The sequence below is a fragment of the Drosophila miranda genome, chromosome XR, assembly GCF_003369915.1.
Source record: "Drosophila miranda strain MSH22 chromosome XR, D.miranda_PacBio2.1, whole genome shotgun sequence".
Classification (NCBI taxonomy): domain Eukaryota; kingdom Metazoa; phylum Arthropoda; class Insecta; order Diptera; family Drosophilidae; genus Drosophila; species Drosophila miranda.
In genome coordinates, this window is record NC_046674.1 from 31,547,961 (window position 1) to 31,567,637 (window position 19,677).

Sequence of the window (19,677 nt, forward strand, 5' to 3'; positions counted from 1 at the left end):
CATATATGCTTGATCAGCATCAATAGCCGAGTCGATTGAGCCCTGTCTGTCTGTCCGTCTGTCTGTCCGTCCGTCTGTCCGTCTGTCCGTCCCCTTCAGCGCCTAGTGCTCAAAGACTATAAGAGCTAGAGCAACGATGTTTTGGATCCAGACTTCTGTCATCATAGATCACAGAATCATAGATAATGACTATATCTATCCCGTTGCTGAATCTGGATCAGATCGGAATATTTTTGTAGCCAAAAGGAACAAATCAATTTGCAGTGGCTAAGCAGCGCCCGACGTCACGCTCAGACTGATTTTCTGTCTCTCTCGCACACACTCTTTGTCGTGTCGTTCAATATTAGCGGCGTCTGCCGGAGGAGAGCCATACTAACTAAGTATCGGGTATAAATGTAGAGTTGCGGTGTACGCAGCAACTCAGAACGTTCCCCCTCGTTTTTCTTTAACTTTTAACATTTGGCCAATATCACTCACCCCTTGGTCCGCATATCCACGAAAGCGTTTTCTCGATGAAGTCCGGATCTGAAAAGGAAACTCCAATCGAGCCTCAAGATTGAGTCACACAAAGGCAACACGAAATCAACACACTAACAAAAAAATTCTTTTCTTTTCCCACTAGTACTCTACGATATTCCTTCCGCTTTTGGAGGAAAAAATTCTTTGGGTCTTCCCTTTTTGCCCTCGCCTTCGTCTGCCTTTCGCCGCTGACAATGACTATCATACACGGAAAAGCTAACAAACTTATTTAAAATCACTTAACACTAAAACATATTACTAACGAAAGTTTCTGCCTTTTTCAAATTCAGTCCGTTTCTCCTCCGGAACTTTTCCGATGATGAGAATCACTCGCACCATTAATTTAAAGACCTCGCTATGCCCCTGACAGCTTTTGGTTAGGCTCTAGTTAGCTCCCTCTAGTGCCTCAAAGCTCGCTCTCGAAACAAAAGAATTCAGTTCTTTTTCAAAAACTACTCAATAGCCCCGGTTGAGTGTTTTGCGTTGAATTGGGCCGGTAACTGAAACATTGATCATGGCTACTTCTTCTCGCGACCACTTTGAGGTCGCCGGGCTAAGGTTGGTTTCTCCTTTCCTGGGACACCAGATTTCCTTGGAGTCTCGGAATCTTTGGAACAGCTAGGCAGATCTGGGTCTGTTGTGAGTCGAAGACCCAACCAAGGAAATGTGGCGAACCGCTGCGTTCCCCTCCTGCCCTTCTGGAGCCAGTCGCTCCAAAGCCAGGTGCTAGTCCGGAAAAGCTTATCCAGGAATAATAAAAGCGGTTGATGCACTTGAAAATAACTTGATGCTGCCAAAAAAGCGCATCATACGCTCTGAGCTTCAGAAACTTGGTATCTCCTTCTGGAGCTCTGAACTGGAGATCAATAATAACGAAGGGGAACGTTGTGAGTCGCAGCTACGGCTCTACATTTCTACCCGATACTCAGTTAGAATGGCTCCCTCTGCCAAAGAGCGCACTCATTGCACGACGAAGAGTGTGTGAAAGAGATGGTCCTAATCCGGAAACATTATCTGGAAATGAGACGAACAAGAGAAACTCAAGCACTGAATTGTCAGAAAAGCCCAAAGCCAAGCCACGAAGTTTCTCCTCCTGGAGAAGCTCTTAATGCGACTTCTCAACTTGAATAAAGTCGACATTCGGACTTAAACGATAATATTACAGGAGACTTTCACCTGAAATGTCCCCTCAAGAAAGGGAAATTAGTAAATATAGACTGCTGTAGATTCTGTGCAATGGAGCAGGACACAGAATGAATATTCTGCGATCTATTAAAGAAGAGTCTTCAAGTTTGTGAGAACAACAGTGACCGGATTTGGGAAATAAGTCCTACCAAACTGATTGACTTCATTAAAATACAGGGATCTTCCACACAATCCTACTGGCCGGTACTAAAGATGAATTTATTTTCGAAGTGCACATGAACCAACATGGCAAATGTTCTTTTAATTTGCATGGCATTTTCTGTAAGTAGAAGTAGTCGCTACTGACCGACTCTCCGCTCTCCAGCAGCAGCACGAGGTGCTGCACGACGAGCCGTCGTTCTAATTGGACATTGCTCGTTGCAGATTCAATAAAAAATATTTTCAAACTGCATTTTATTTCAAGTTTGTTTGTTTCTTCCAGTTTCTATTTGTCAGATTTTGTTTCGCAACAATATTTGGCTTGAACTTTACATAAATCGATTTTGTTGTTGTTGTTATACAATATATAGATAGAAACATGTTTGTGTATGTTTGCATACATATATCTATCCATAGATAGTTACCATATGGAGGTGTTAAGTATATTCTGATAAAGAAACATGAAATTTGACTAAATTTAGTATGTTTGAAGTCATCTTCTTGTCGTTAAAGGTTTGCCGAGTGGAGTGGAAGGAGAATACATATTGTTCGGAAGTGTGCAAAGTTGAGTTTAAGGTGTGCCAATATGTGTGTCAACGTCTTACGGGTGTCAGTGTTCTTCGGATGGAAGTGCGTCCCGGCAACCCACCCGGTTATTTGGATTGATGAACACACATATGTATGTATATCTTCGGGTTAGGTTACGCTACCGCCTTCTTTTCAAGACTGCACATAGCCCTGCTGCTTCCCTGCTAAGTGTCAATAATGGTGGGGATTTGGATAAGGATTCAGAGATTTCTATGTACACAGACTTGGGGAGTTGCTGATGACATGGCCGTGGTCATGGAACAGACTATAGATCAAATTATCAATCAGAAGCAAAGAAACACAGAGTGCTCATTTGTTATATTTTCTTTCTTTCTTTTCGGTTACTCTTATCTGCTGTGGGGGTCACATGTATAGTCTCGTGTATAGTCCTTGAAGGTGCTGGCAAAATCTAGCCTAGTTTTTTTTTAAGTGTAGTATATGTATATTATATATATATATAACTAGAGAAGGTCCTCGAAATTCGGTCTACTACACAAACTATCAAGAAGTTTTCTAATGTTAGCTCAAAAAAAAATATAATCAAGTTTTTATGTGTTATAGTGTAAGAGAACGCAAGACGATTTTACAAAGTTGAAGCTGGACGTGTGTAAGGATTGTAGTTTTAGTTCGAATTTAGGTTTAGGTTTCTTTTGGTTTTTCGTTTTAGTACTCAACGTGTTGAGGTGTGTGTGTTTATGTGTGGGGAAGGGGGATCTGTTTCCTTTCCAAAGGATAACTTGTAAAATGCTTAGACGTATAAATATGCTCTCCTAATGTTAGTACGTAATAATCACATTGACTGTCGCCATTGCCATCGCTCTTGCTCTCGATCTCCTACAGCTTCATGTTCAGCTCCAGCTCCAGTTCTTCCCCTTTCGTTCCGAAGCTGAACTACTACTTCTCGCTCTTCGTTCGGACTACATGTGATGCCATTGCCTTACAGCCACGTTGGCATTATCATTGAGTCGAGCAATTTCCTCGTGCAGCTTGTGACCCAACCACTGCATAAAGATGCGGCGATAGGCATACTGGCTGAGGCGCAATGGATTGCCGCGCCTTAGGCCCTGATCCGTCTCCCCATACTCGTCCAGATACGGTGGCTGGACATAGCAGCCCTTGCCACGGCCTAGATAGACAACCTGGCAGTCCCGTATGCGTAGAAATATGCCGACCTCGGCGCCGCAGCTGTGGGCATGATGGGTGCAGGCCCCCACCGACATCTTTCCCAGCTCTGGCTGACAGCAGTACGACTGTCCACAAAGCACTTTGCCACAGATCAGGCACATCGTAGGGGTCTTCATTTCCTCGCGCTCGTTGTTGGGACAGAAAATGTCCGATACGCTGTTGATCAGATCGCTGTAGTCCTCAAAGAGCGGCTTCAGCTCCGGCAGGGGACGCAGACATGGTAACACCTCCACGGGATCTCCATAGCGTAAACTGCACTGCTCGGCCTGGCGCAGGATGTGCGGATGCGAGGCAAAGTTGTGCATCACGGTGGCATAGACTGTCTCCATATCGAAATATACGCCCATGTCAGCATCCAGACCCAGGTACTGGCACATCAGGTCAAATCTATCCGGTTGTTCTGTGGGGAACGTGTCGGGGAACTCAACATCGGTCAGGCAGCGGTAGAAGAGGCAGGCGCATCGCAAGAATGCTCTCATCTGACACTGTACATACTCCAGCATCAGGGCCAGGTGCTGCAGCTCGCATGGGATTACCACAGTCTGCTCTTGGTTCTGACTTTGGCTCTGACTCTGGTTGTGCTTCTCCTCCGACTCCTTTTGCTGCACCAGCTGGCGCATTCGGGCTGGCACATTGTAGCGACGATAGAACGCCACCATATTCTCCTGGATCTTCGAGGGAAGCTGCTCCACATATGCTAGCTGAGAGAGCTCAGTTGGCGCCTTGCCAGCCTCCTCCTTGGCCCGCCGACTGTCCAGCTGTTTCTCAACGTCAAAGCAGATGACGGCCTTTGTGACATTGGCCAGGAACATTGTCTGCATCATGTAGAAATCGAACATGCTCCCGCTGGGCAGAAAAGTGTGTTCTATGCAACAGATTGAAAATCAAGAATCAGTAATCAGCAACAAAGAGAGCGATGCGACGCACTGGATTCGGATTACACTTACCATTCTCCCTCACCATGAGGTTGAGGACCCCAAAGCTTAGCTGGACTAGCATGCGAAAGCAGTCCCATTCGAGGACACTGGTTCCCTTCTGGTTGAATATGGTGTCCAGCAGCTTGGACGCCAGTTCGGGTCGCTGCGGAGCCCAACTCGAGTAGAGGGCGCAGGCGCGCACCAGGTTCGTGGTGCACGTCTGATGGCGCATGGGCATCTCCACCTTGAGCGGCTTCCGCATAGTGTACATGTAGATCTCAAGGGACTCCAATGTGTAGCTGCATGTGTCAAACACCAGGTACGGGTTCTCGGCCTCGCCGCCTACTCCGCCCTCTGTGACAGCGTTCGGCTGTTGGCTTATCATCGCATTTTGCAGCGCCTTGTTGAAGGAGGTCATCACCTCCATACAAGTGGCGTGCAGCTGCGGCTTCGCGATCAGCTGCACACTACGCTCGAACTGAGCCAGATCGCCGATTACATTGGACCTGCGCAGAACGCTCGGATACTGCCACATGGTGTTGTCACCGGCTGGAGCCGATAGCTCCCCAGCAAGAGTCCTCATGATCTTCACGAAGCAGTCCAGGGGCAAGTAGCTCTCGGAGCTGACAGCCGGCGGCACTCCGGGAAGGCCGCCGGGAATAAGTCCGACCAGGGGCTCGCTGACGGGGAGCACAGTATTGCTGAGGGCCCGGCAATACGGACAGTGGAACTCCACGTTGTGGCCCTGGCTGAGGGCGAGACGATTCCGGTGGAGGCGACGCTGCTCCTTAGACTCCTCGTTACTGTAGTACTCCTGCCAGCACTTGTAGTGCATCACGTGGCCGCAGCAGCTCACGTGCATGCCGCACTTGCCCTTGTAGTGGCTCGGTGTAGTCAGGATCACGCGTGAGGTCTGCACAAACGCGGAGCTAACGAGCGGTGGTCCGTCCGGGTTGATGCTACAGTTCTCGAAGCACAGGATGCATTTAAAGCTGTTCTCCTGCGCCTGGTAGTGGGCCCGGTTTGGCCCCAGGCAGGCCGGGTTCTGCTTTATCACTAGAGCTGCCGCACCCTGGTCCTCTAGGCTCTCATCCGATATATCCTCCCAATCCATAGCGGTGCTGCCCATGGAGGATGCCGCCCCCCGGCTACTAGAGGCTCCTGTTGAGATTGAATCCTGCTTCAGGTCGCTGTTGGCAAACATCTCAGCGTTCGACTTCATAAAGGACTTTTGGGCACTCTGCATCTGGGCCATAATCTTGGCTCGACGCTCGGCGGCCAGCTTGGCGCGGGTCTCCTTCTCCTGGCGTGCCTGTTCCTCGGATGTCAGCGGCGGCTCTTCGCCCGCAGTCTTCTTCTGAGAGCCGCTGGGCCCGGCCGCTGCTGCTGGCGCCTGCTTGGCCTGCATATCCTTGTACCGTTTAATGGTCCAAAGCACAAAGTCACGATGTGCCTCCAACTGTGGCGAAATGAGATCAAATTAAAGGACATTCAAGGCAGGCAGTATATAAAGCGTGGACACTAACCCTTGGGCAGCGTGCTAGCTCGTCCAACTTGTCGAGGATTCCAAACTGCTGCGCGCGCTCATAGAAACTGAGAAATGGGTAGTGCTCGCTAAGTTCCTCTTGGATGGCAAAGCCGAGCAAATGTAAAATCTGAATTGAAAAGAAATTACGATTGTTAACATCAGAAGCAGAACGAACAGAACAGGAAACTACATACCTTCTGCACATGGGATTCCGAGAAGGAGCGGCTGCGAATGTCCAGAGCCCGATCCATAGTCAAAGTGCAGATGCTGAGGAACACATTGCACTGCAATATGTTGGCCATGGACCTGTAATGGTAGCAAGAGAAAATTGGCATTAGCATTAGCAACAGAATCCTCCATACGAGTATCCTCAAGCGGACTCACGTGAACGCTGGAGTCAACTGCGGCAGCATGGGGGGCGGACAGCAGACCAGTTCCTTTTTGGCCTTGCGACGCTCCCGCTGCAGCTCCTCGGCCTTTGATTTATCCTCCTTGGTGTAGTGATAGAAGTACACGTTGAATTCTTCGAACAGCGACTCCTTCAGAACGTAGACGCCCTTCCGATCGGCACCCACGGGCTTCTTGAACGTGGCCACCGTGTTGATGACGTCCTCGAAGACACTGTCACTGTTGCCGCCGGTGGTGTCAGGCAGGGCGCGACTCAGCTCCGAATGGGAGTAGGATTTGATGCACAGCAGCTGGATTATCTCCTTGCGCAGGCGATCTTCCTCGGTCACGAGCGATACTCCGGGCATCCAGCGCTCCCCGATGATGACGATGAGCAGCTCGAGGAACTCGTCGATCATTGACAGCTGGCGCATGAACTCATCGTCGAGGGGGGACTCGGCCAGCTTCGATTCGTAGTTGGACTGGGCCCATCCGATCAGATTGAACTTGTTCAGGGCATGGATGAGGAACTCGTTGCTCTCCATAAGAGAGGCACCAATCTGCAGGCAGACAATGTCCCTGTCCAGCATCTCGACGCGGCAGCGCACATTTCTGTAGAGGTACAGCTGGTGGAGCAGAGAGTAGCCGTTGCGGCGCCACATTCCGGCGGCCACCTGGGCAATCATCGCATGGGTGCACAGCACCGGCTCTATGATCTCGCGCGGTGTCATCTTGATGTTCAGCGCCTCGGTTTCGGCCACCAGGCAGTCGTAGCTTAGGTCGTGTGACCCCAGATGCAGGTAGATCCCGGCATAAAAGCGAGTCAGTGGCAGATGAATGGACACCGGCCGCACCGAGACATCGTATATGAGGCAGTTGGCCACATGTCCAGCCACACTCTTGGCCTCCGCCTCCTCGCCTCCGACAATAAAGTTGTTGCTCACCAGAGCCCGCACCGTCATCTTGTAGAGTTTGTGCAGCAGCGTCTTGTCGGTGGATGCCCACTCGATCACCTGCGAAATGGTCGTGGCCAGCTTTATGTGCAGATTGAAGGCGCACTCCCACTCCGGCTCGTAGTCCATATGCTGTCCCGTCTGGCGAGTAATCGACTCCATGCCTTGCATCACATTTAGGACTCGCATCAGAGCCTTGCAGCCTTCTAGAAATCCAGTGCGCAGCTCATTGCTCAGAACGTCTGGCTTGAGGCTGAGCAGATAGCGCAGGTCGTACAGAATATAGTTGGCTCGCTTGAAGAAGGTCAGGCTGGCAATGTTCTTGCTGAAGTGGAGGGTGCGATTGAGGATGAATTTCTCGATGGCCACGTAGTAGAATGTGTGCAGCAGCTTGTCGAATATGCCCTCCTTGGCGATCAGGCGATGGGCAATGCTGGGGACGGTGAAGAGCTGCACACTGAGAGAGACTATCGAAAAGGCGTGGTCGTGGTCATCGTTGATGAAGTCCTCCACGATTGTCGCGTAGCGGCGTGAGAACTCTTGGGCCAGCACCATCTTGTTCTCGTACTCCATGAGCATGCCCGAGATGAGGAGGCGGTGCCAGCAGGTGCGAGCGGTCTTCCACAGCTTCACGTCGCACTCGAGGATGTGGCGGATGCAGAAGGACTCCTGCTTCTGCTGCACCAGCTCGGAGAAGGTCTTGCGGAAGAGGTAGTGGCGGACAAGGAACTCCTGGAACCAGCTAAGCAGCTGGAGGGCGAACTGCTGGCAGGCCACCGAGTTGATGTGCAGCACGGAGGTTCGCAGCGACTGGTTGTTGCGGAGATTGCTAAGGAGACCGCTCGGTGGTATCATCTGGTTCTCTATGGCCATCTTCAGCTCGTTGCACGCCTTGAACGTGTCGCACTTGACCACGGCCTTGCCCTCGCGGTCTATGGCCGCCACTATCTCCATGGCCTCCTTGTGGCGGCACTTGGCGATCTTTGTCAGCGTCTGGATGACCTGGTCAAACGTGTGCGACTCGTCGTTGTACAGCACCGTGCAAAAGTGCGCCCCATCCAGCTCCAGCCCCTCCCCGTCGAGGCACTTCAGACTGGCGTTCGGCTCGATCTCCAGATAGTTGACGCAAAACGCCAGAATGGCACTGAAGCAGATCTCGCTGCGCTCCAAAACGGCCCCACTGATGATCTTGCTCTCGAGCGGATTCTTTCGATTATCCTGCAACAGATACGGATACGGATTCGGATGTTAAAGTAAGGGGTAGCATGCTAGGAAGCACTCTCGTTTTACTCACCAAATGCAGATGACAATAGTGATCCTTCTTCCAGGCCTCATTGTCCCCACAATCGCAGCAGCCACCGCCGCCGGAGGTGGACATTTTGTACTTGTGGAAGCGATGCGCCGACCGCTTAAAGCAGTTTACGCACAGCACACAGGTGGGATCCATGCCACACTCCCGGCAACTGTAGGTGGGCTCCCCATTTTTGAACACCTTGCCGCAGACGGTAGCGGTGTTGCCCTCGAGCCGCAGCTTCTCCAGCGCCGATTTTGGGTTATCGCCAAGCATGAACTCGACCAGAACATCGATTATCTCCACCTTGGCCAGGGCTTCTTTGAACATGCATTTCACTAAACAAAATATAAGAAAACGGAGCAACGGAGAGGCATGAAATAATTGACAAGGTTACGAGAACATATATGCTGGGGGTGGGTACAATGCTGGCAAATGAATTCGTTCGGTGACCCAAGACATTCAACGTCGATGCCTTCTTTAGGTGGAAGTAGGAGGCGGGAATAAGGAGTATATGTATTTCCCTAAACTCTGTCGAGTATCGGGTATAACTAAGATAGCGTAGGGAAGTAAGAACATACATATGTATGGCTGACTTGTTCTGCAAAAAATCGCTCCAATTGATAAGACAACACATCCATCAACCTCTGTATGCTGCACCATCAAGCGTCCCATGTGAAACCAGCAGAAGGCTGTTACGCGCGGATACCAGGCAAAAACGCATTCCTCCTTCACGAATGCTCCAGTAGCCGCTTGTGTGGAGTAGACTTCGAATAGAGAGTATACATATGTATACACATGCACATACATACATACGTGCATCACAATATTCAATCATTAGCCCCACTCTAGGATTAATTTCAGTTCTAGACAGCATGGAGACTACTTTGGTGATTCAAAGTAAAATAATTCGGTCTTACTCGGGGGATAGAGACGGAAGAGACCCTGTGAGTGCCAAAGTGAGTGGAGAACACACTACTTGAGTTAGGGTGAAGGTGGGGATGGGATGTGGGATTTTGGATAAACGCATTTAGTCATTGTTTAGCGGTGTAGTATTACTTGCATTCGTACAGCATACGTGCATATACATATGTATATATGTACATACATGCATTTGTATGTTCATATGAACATACATATGAGTAACACAATCATCATCGGTCTGTGTAAAATATCACTTAGTTTTTAGAACAGGTTAAACAGCATAAAGAAAGATATCATGACAATCATGATCGTGATGATGACGATGATGTTGCGACCGCAAGAGAACTGGAGACTGGAGGCGAAGAGAAACCTTCCATCGAAACGAGTTTTCGAATTGAAATCAAAACCACAAATCGTCAAATACAACAAATACAAATACAGTTCAAGGTCGCGCCTTTATATGCAACACATACATATGTACATATGTATGTACGTATGCAGGTATGAACTCTGCCTGCATCGTTCAGAGCGAGACAGATAGATAGATACTATCCAATGAGAGTAAGAGAGTAGAAGTAGGAGCGGGAAGAAGAGAGCGCGAGCGAGGGAATCAGATGTAAGAGCGACAGCGGTTCCCGTTAGCTATTTTTATACCTGGTACTCGAAGAGTACAAGGGTATATTCGATTTGTGGTGAAAGTGAATGGGGAACTTCCCAGAACTTCCGTCCGTCCGTCCGTCCGTCTTGTTTGACGCCTAGTTCTCAGAGACTATAAGAGCTAGAGCAACTTAATTTTGAGTCCAGACTCCTGTGATATCACACTGAACCGTCCCCTTCCGCCCCCCACGAAGGACGAAAGCTGCGGCATGCACAATTTGACGATACGAGAAAACTAAAAAAGCAGAGTCGCAGATAATGACCATATCTAGCAGATTGCCGAGTCTAGATCGGATCGGAGCAATATTATAGCCAGAGGGAACAAATGAAATTGCAGTGGCTAGGCAACGCCTTCCACGCGCTCACTCTCTTTCTCTTCTCTCTCTTTCACACACTCTTCCACAATCGACAACGCATCTGAGAATCTGACGTCGCAACGATTCTCGGGCTATCAACGAAAATAATAAATACAACAAAGTCTGCAGTGCACATAGTATGTATGCACATACATAGTACGTACATACATGCATATACCTACATACATATGTATGTACTGTTTTTTGCTATGTATCTATAGGTGATTCTTCCATTTACTGACGAATATGTGCATGCAAAACGTTCCACTGTAAAACACCAACATATGTACATAACTACGTGTGCAACAGTGTGCTGCTGAGGCGTAATAGAGTGGAACAAAGAACGGAACGGGCGGGCGAGGGCCTAGAACAGAGCAGCACAGAGGAGAATCGATCAGCACGGAAATGAACGGAACGGAACTGAACGGTAAAGATCACAGCTGAGGCGGAATTGTCCATGCCATATTCCACGCTCCTTGCGAAAAGCAAACAAAAAGCTCAGCCCCTCCCCACACAAAGAAATGTCCTTCCGGCCTTCTCCGGCGACATGCCAGCGATAGCATGTGTTAATCAGCTAATCGCGCCGAGAGGAAAGGAGAGGAGAGGAGAAGGAGAAGTTTAAGGCACCCCAACCAAATACCCAAGTACTCAAATGGGAACAAAATTAAGCAGAAACAGAAAAGATTTGTTTAAGGATAATGTATTAACACGAATGACATACATATATCATCATATGCTTACACATATATATACATATATGTACTTACATGAATATATGTACAATGTACATATATACTCGACACACGAATGCATTCACACAAGAAAGTCTGTATGTCTAATTGTATCAGCCGTTTATTGGCTCCACAAAGAGACAACCTCACGAATTCAAAATCCATCCGTAAGTCTGAAGAAAGCTGGAAAAGACTGGGGACACGTCAGAGGACTGGGGCTGAGGCTGCGACTGAGGTCTGTTCTGGTCTGGACAAGGGCCAGGTAAAAGCAAGTTGAATAAACCGAATTGAATTCAAATACAAATATATATATTTCACATTCTGTTTTATCAGTCATTGTCGTCACAACCACCGTGGCCCAAAGTCTGTCCTCACAACAGTGTCATCTTAACATCTACGTTTTCTGTTCTGCTCGATTGCCTACGACGATCTCTATATGAAATTGAGAAAGTAGAAAGCAGCAAGGTCCTATCATGGTTATCCTGGATCCTGGAGCTTCCTAGCCTACGAGTCGAGTATGTGCTGCCAGATCCCAACAGTTTACCCCTGCACGAGGGGGTATAAGAGCGGTTTCATATGTCAAGTCAATCGAAGTTCCAGCTTTGCTGTTCACTCTAAAGCTTTGTGAACAACACCCCAAATATAATAATAACAACAGATAAACAGTGGGAGGGAGGAGCGGCAGAAAAGGGAGGTTGACGCAGTAGGCGCAATACCGAATCGTTTGTTCAAACGACAATAGAAACAAAATGAAACCCAAGAGCGAGCAGTAGTGCATCTCACCTGTGTCCAGCTCGTTCTCGTAGTCAAAGTACTTGGGCGACTCCTTCTTGAAGAACTCGATGAAGTCGTTGCGTGTCAGTGTGCCAGCCTGGAGTTTCAGCCGCCACTCCTTCAGCGGGGTGCTGCACTCGTCCGGGGGGCCCACTACAACGTCGTCCATATCGAAAAGATCCATCTTCTTCCTCCCAGTGTCAGTGTGTGTCCCTCCCTATGCTCAATGCCCGATGCAATGTTCGATGCTCGTGGCGCTGGTGTGAGTGTGATGTGTGGGATGGGGTCGCTCTGCTGCAGTTTTAATGCTTTTGGTGTTGTGTTGGTGTGCTTTCAGAGCTTTTTCGATTCTTGCTTCTCTTCTCTTCTCTTCTCTTCTCGAGGGCGACTTGCTGTCTCTTTCTGGCTCTCAGCTGTGATTTAAGCGTGGGTGGCGGGTGGCTTGTCCTTCGCACCTAACGCCGTTGTTGCAACCGTTTGTCGTTGTGGTTATCGTGGCTGCATTTGAACCAATTCGAATCGAGGGTTAGCGGAGGTGCTTCTGTGACTCTTTCCGCGATGAGGAGGCACTATCGTTCTCGTGGTTACTTGAAAATTTAATTTTCAAAAGCTGAACGGAAACGAGAAAATAAAACACATTTTGAATTTACAGCGAAGTTTCACGCAACAATTCCGATTCACGTTTCACTTATTTTTGTCAGTCACTTTTGAAGTTGCCCTAAGGATTTAGTTTGAATCAATATCCGTACAGAACACACTAGGCACAGGCACACTTCGACGTGGGTGGGTGGAAGAAATTGAATTGGAATCGTGGAATCGTGGGTGGAATTAGATTTGTAAGCTAGTCTTTAGTAGACCCTTTAGTTAGCCCCTGAAGCTAGCCTTCCTTTCTTCTTAATGCTATCATACATAGGCACTCGGCTGTAGTATTTTTAAGTCTTCAGAGATGTTCTTGATGATCACCTTGATCGTCTGTGCAATACTATTTTTGTCAGACCCGACGCGTCGCTAAGTTTCAAGATCTATAGAGATCAAGGATACAGGAGTGCAGTTTACGTGGCATGATGTGCGATTATTGAAGCACTTTCTTTCAGTTCGAGATCAATGGCAACCGGAGGAGAAGGCTATCTGCGAGGGTCCTTGGTAAATCATCCGATTTATCTATTTCGCCGATGCATAGCCTTACCTCTGAGCAAACTTCGGCGCGCCGATGTTTACATACATTAAAGTAAGATTAAGCCCATGCACCCATATATTTGAAACGAATACCTGTAGAATACAATATGTGCGCATTGAGACGGCTGATTCATCTGAGGGAAGTTCTTGGACCCAGCGCATTTCTCTTCCCAGCACTCCTATTCCCATCATGTGCCTAGGCCTAGCCCTAGCCCAATATGTGTTGCGGATACTCCTATTCACGTAGTATTAGATCTAACACGCACACACATTGCACTAGTATACGTACGTATACTTGGATTTCATTTACTTACCAAATGGGAATGGGACGAACTCTCTCTGCCACAAGCAAAACTAACTCTCTCTCTCTCATCCTCTCTCTCCCTCGATTTCATTTTGCCTCAAATGAATTCAGGAATCTTCTGCGATCCTTGGGCACCACCTCGAAACTGCTGGGCGAGGCCATTGGCGAACGGATCACGTTCAAGGCCAAGGGTGCCAAGAAGCGTCTGGACAGGAACCTAAGGAGCTCCACGGAAGCGATCAGCAATCTCAGCGCTGACGCTGGCAGCCGTCTGAAGAATGCCAGCAGGCGATTCGGGTCGAACTTCACCTTGGGGGGCAGGGGAGGCCATGGGGACAGAGAAGCGGAGGGTGGAGAAAGCTCCGTGGGAGAGTTTGACCTTGAGCGACGACAGACCATGCCCAACACGGATGTCTTCAATGCGATACAGTTCTCCAGTCCCCTGAACCGGAATGTCGTCGGCGGAGGATTCACCGATCTCCGCGATCAGGCAAAGGTCACTGCCAAAGTCAAAGTTGAGGATCAAGAGGTGCCAGCTGGGGGGGACGGTGCCGGGGATGATGACGGCTGTTATGAGGTGCCCAAGGTGCAGGGTAAGCCCCCAGCTACGATGAGGCACTGAGGGCACGTCCCTCCCCACCTCCCCCGCTGGCCAGAAATCTCTCTCAGGAGCAGGTCCAGCTACGGACGCAGCAGCGTCCCCCGATCCGCGGAGATGACGCAACGACGTCGTCTCCGCCATCGTCCCTGCCAATGCCCGCGTTCCCTCCGCCGCGCCTCTCCCAACAGCCGGAGCGGTTCCGGCTGGACGCACTGCAGCCGCCCGTGCGGCAGAAGCGCCGCAAGAACTACGAGCACATCGAGCTGCGACGTCCCCCCGTGGACTCCGCCGAGCTGAAGGAACTGAATCGGGCAGCGGCGGTAGCGGAGCGAGAGGAATCGCTGCTAATCTGCGCCAAGATTGCCGCCGAAGAGGCGAGGGCCCCAAAGCCAGAGCGCAGCGATTCCTGGCAGTTCTACGGCGAGGATGTCGATTCGCAGCAGGGAGAAGAGGTGCAGGAAGAAGACTCCTCCCGGGAACCGGTCTATGCCAACCAGGAAGCCACCTACGGGAAGCTCTTCGAGATGGCCACCGCGGGGAGCAGTCGCGGCTGCAACTTGTTGACCCCCAACCAGCAGCAGCAGCAAAACCAGCAGCAGCAAGAGCTGGCCTGCATCAGCGAAGATGGGGAGCTGGACAGCAACGACGGAGCCGTCGGTGGATGGTCCGCGCCCCAGGAGCTGATCGAGGAGTTCGATCCATTAATGAGCAGCAAGTGCTCGACGCTGGAGCGTTCCAACAAGAGCAACGAGCTGCTACTGCTCGAGCACCTACTGGAGGAGGACACCTACGGCACTGTGAAACAAGAGCGGGATCAGGACGATGTCAGCATGTGCACCTCCGAGGAGGAGCCGCCTAGTGGATGTGCGGCCACGACAAGTGGTCGCCAGCCCCAGATCGTGCACCAAAATGCCCAGCTGCTGAACGACAGCCTGGAGCATATGCTGGACCGCGAGCAGGAGCAGTTGGAGGCACGTGCCAGGCCCTATCTGAGCAAGATACCCGAGGGGACCGCCAACAGATCCATGGTGGACTTGGCCAGCGCCTCAAGAAATCGCACCAATTGGTTTGTGGCAGACGGTTCTCCAGTCACAACCACAGCCACAGTCACCTCCACCTCCACGTCCAGCAGCAGCACAAAGTCAGCACTACCAATCGAAGGCGACAGCCCACCCACCTACCTGGAGGCCATTGGAGGAACAGGAACCAGCGGACAGACCGCCCCTGTCAGTATCGAGTCTCGTTCTACGCTTAGCTCTCGTCTGCGGAAGACGATAACCACCTTCTCGAGCGTCAAGCTGCGCATGGATGTGATGAAGAGGCGCTCCAGCTTTAAGGCGGGGGCCCAGAGGCAGTCGGAGGTGAAGGTGGCCCTGCAGATGGTTCCCCGGCCCAGTCTGTCGCCGCTTCTGGTGCGCTACGAAGGTCCCCTTGTGCGGTTTCCCTCGGGCGTGGTCGAAGATATACTTAAGGAGATGCAGAACCGAAAGGCCATACTCAGGGACCGCCAGTTCCAGACATTTCTCGACCATGAGATGAAGACGCCAAGGGAGTCGATACCCTTGGACACCATAACCACGCTGCAGTGCGTCAGCAACAATCGCGTCACGGACACGGCGACCCACTTTTACTGCTTCGAGATCACGACATCTCAGCCGAAAAACGGAGGCAACGGCAACGGAGTAAGCGACAGCATGTCCTCGAATCCCAATCTGGTGATGACCAGCAGCTCGTCAGGGAACGTCAAGCAGCAGCGGGTTTCCCATCTGTATGGCGTGGGCAAGGAGTCCGAGAGGGGCGTCTGGATGCAGAAGATCCTTGAGAGTCTCACCAACAGTATGCCTGTCAAGTACACATGCCACTATTACCGCGCGGGCTGGTGCTACCTAAAAGTGGGTGAAGCGTTAAGCTCCTCCCTGAGACCCCATGCCTAATGCGTTGCATTCCGTTCCGTTCCGTTTCAGAACTCTATCACGTCAGAGTGGAGTGGCACCTGGTTGGTGCTTCGCAAGAGCCAGCGACGTCTCATCTTCGTGAGCGAGGCCACTGGGAATGTGGAGAAAATGGACTTGCGCAAGGCGCGATGCATAGGTGCTATATAAGAGCTATGTAAGAGCTATAAAATAACATTTAATTGCATTTCTATCCCTCTAAAATAGTGCTCAAGGAGAGTGACGAGTCCATCGACAACCTGCACGTGGGGATCGGGCCAATGCTGATGATTGACTGTCCGCCGTATGCTGTCTACATGATCATGAGCTCGGCACGAGAGACAAAGATCTGGCGTCACATCATTCGGGAAGTGGCACACAACAACGGCTTTTCGCTGGGGGATCAGCAGTTGACGCGGTACGATGTGCCCGTGATAGTGGATAAGTGCATTAACTTTGTGTACATCCACGGGTCCATGTCGGAGGGGATCTATCGCAAATCAGGCTCGGAGAACTCCATGCACAAGCTGATGAGCGCCTTCCGAGCGGATGCCTTTAATGTGGAGATCACCCGAAACGAGTACAATGAGCACGACGTAGCCAATGTCCTCAAGCGGTTCATGAGGGACTTGCCCGAGCGCCTCCTGGGCAAGCTAACCGACAGCTTCGTCTTCGTCACCGAGCTGAATTTGGCCGCCGAGAAGATTCCCATCTATCGTGAGCTCCTCGCTCGCCTCTCGCCCATCGAGCATGAGACCTTGCGCCGGATCGTGGGCCACCTGGTGTTCATTAGCTCGCAGCAGACCAAGAACAAGATGAGCGTTCAGAATCTAACCATGATCTGGGGCCCAACGCTGCTGGCCAAGAAGGTGGGTCCCCTGTCAAACCTTGGCTACTATATTTAGGAGTATGTGCATAATTATCTGTATGTTTCCGGCTTCTCCAATAGAGCGATGAGCTAATCTACTCTCAGAAAGAGGCCGATGTTCTCAGCGATCTCATTCTTCTGTACAAGAACCTATTCCCCGTCAGTGCCGATGAAATTGTAAGTTGAACGCTACCTTACTTTGAATCTATGAATGTTTTTATACCAGATACTCAAGAAGAGTACAGGAGTATAGGAGTATGTGGTAAAAGTGGATGTGTGTATGACCCAGATGGAAGCGTTCCCGAAGCCATAAAGTATATATATTCTTGATCAGCATCAATGGCCCAGTCGATTGAGCCAAGTATGTCTGTCCGTCCGTCCGTGTGTCCCTCCCGATGAGCGCCTAGATCTCAAAGACTCTTAAGCTAGAGCAACCAGACTGTATGTGACTGTGATATCAAAATTTTACCCCGCCCCCTTCTGCAGTCACAAAGCACGAAAGTCTGTGGCATCCTTAATTTTAAAGATACACGAAAACGAAAACGTTGAATCATAGAAAATCATAGAAGATTGCCGAATCTAGATCAGATCGGGTCATTATTATAGCCCTAAGAAACAAATGTACGCTACGCCCAGCCACGCGCTCTCTCATTCTCCCTCCCACACACCCTTCCTCGTGCAGTGTGCGCGATCTGGCAGAAGAGAGCAGAGAGCAACACACCTTCTGACTGAGTATCGGGTATATCACAACGTTCCCGCTCATTCTTTACAACTATGTTATATTTTATTCAATGCAGAAACGGGAGCAGGACATGCTGGCATGCCTGCAAAAGTATTACGCTGCCGCCGAGACGCTCAAAGATGCGGTCAAGCAGTCGGGGGACATAAAGATCTGGATCAGCCTGAATCCGAATCCAGACAACATCACAGAGGTTTGCCATCAGTTATGATTGATCACTTCAGTATGTAATGATCTAATCGCTCTATCCGTCCAGGAAAAGATGCAGGTGAACGCCACGATTTCACCCACAAAAACCGCCTACGAGCTATGTCGGGAATATTCCGTCAAAATGCAACTACCAACCCATCAACTGACGCTCTACGAGGTGATACTGAACGGCAGCCTGGAGCGGCCCCTGCACCATGACACAAAAGTGTTCGACGTGATCCTTAACTGGTCGTACTGGCCGGAGGAAGATCGCAAGCACAACTATCTGATGGTGCGGCCCATTGAGATGCTGCGCGAAATACAGCGGGCGATCAAGAATCTGGCCACAGTGACGCCCGGCAAGGAGCTGCGCTTCGCCGACAATCGCACCAAGACGTTCAAATCTCTACAGTGCGAGCTGCGCGACGGCAAGATTGTTATTTCCAAGAAGGACAAAAACGACAAGACAACTATTATCAGGGAGATATTTCTGCAGAGCTGTACGGCGTATGTTGGCTGTGAGCGCAAACGAGACTTTCCATGGAGCTGGGCCATCACTTTTGTCGAGCGCACCCAGGCACAGATAATGAGGTTTGAGTCTAAAACTGATATCATCAGAGCAAGGTGATTTCTAAGACTTTCATCTCTCCATTGCAGATCGCGAGATGCTCCCTACATTGGCCATGTTCTGGCCGGCAGCGAGTGGGTGGATCGTACCATTTGGTATTCGAGCATCTGGTATTGCCTCTACGGTGACAATATTTTACCACCAGCTGAGATCATCCTCAAGTAAAGGAAGATCTGATCAGCCCTAAACCATATTTTTGTCTCTCTGTTGCATTTCTTTAGTTATTATGTACATACATAGATACTCTGAATTTATATGAAATATGATTAATTTACGATCCGATTTTCACCATCGTTGCACCCCGCCCCCTAACTTTTCGAAGTTTTTTTTTCCTAAACATAAAATGTCGAATAGCTTGGAAAACAATCTACATAGTAAATAATACTATCATACTAATGATCCACATTATCTGTACATAATCATAATCGCCTAAAACCAAAATTGTACATTACCATAAAAACATTATTTTTACTTCTTTGCATATGTATGTATAACTGAGTGTTCGATACAGTCTAAGTATCGAAATTACTTTCTGACTACATATACTTTTGGCTACATAAAGCCAAACAGGCAATATTTTCATATTTTTAATATCATTTATTATATATTTATATATATACTTGTTTTAATGGGGTCTGCGATTATATACAGTACATACAAATATTTTGTACCCATTCATTTTAGAATCAACACAATCCAGAAAAGGAAATGTTGAATGAAAATAAAAAGAATACGGAATATACTGTTCATTAATCCGTTCATTATCTTAGAAATAAATTATTAATAATTTTAGAAAAGTATTTGAACATAGTTGTAACGATTCAGACGAGATGTTGGGGAATGGGAGAAGGGCGCACACTGTTATTCCCGGCTGGGATCCTCGGCAATTTGGGGTGGTGATCTTGCCATCCTCTCGCTGGTTGCCTATCCTCATTATTATTAAAGTTATTAAATATGCATGCTACGACGAGATTCATGAAGGATCTAAAATTGCATCGACGCGTAACTCCTGCTTGTGCTTTCTTCGCCTTGTTCCGGAAAGCTTCCCCACGCCGCAGGTCTCATTGACCCTCCCTTTCTTGGTCAT

The 19,677-nt window shown here is 49.4% G+C and overlaps 1 protein-coding gene and 1 pseudogene across 1 annotated transcript; one reads left to right on the forward strand and one right to left on the reverse strand.

The window, feature by feature from the left end:
* Positions 1-2,136: 2,136 nt before the first annotated feature.
* Positions 2,137-12,884, reverse strand: LOC117186165 (E3 ubiquitin-protein ligase UBR1-like). The gene is made up of 7 exons (XM_033386387.1): positions 12,164-12,884; positions 8,716-9,050; positions 6,466-8,639; positions 6,276-6,387; positions 6,080-6,208; positions 4,584-6,012; positions 2,137-4,501 (listed from the first exon to the last, which is right to left on the reverse strand). The coding sequence occupies exons 1-7, from the start codon at positions 12,336-12,338 to the stop codon at positions 3,369-3,371; spliced, it is 5,487 nt and encodes a 1,828-aa protein (XP_033242278.1). The 5' UTR covers positions 12,339-12,884; the 3' UTR covers positions 2,137-3,368.
* Positions 11,435-19,312, forward strand: LOC117186166 (annotated as a pseudogene).
* The last annotated feature ends 365 nt before the right edge of the window (positions 19,313-19,677 follow it).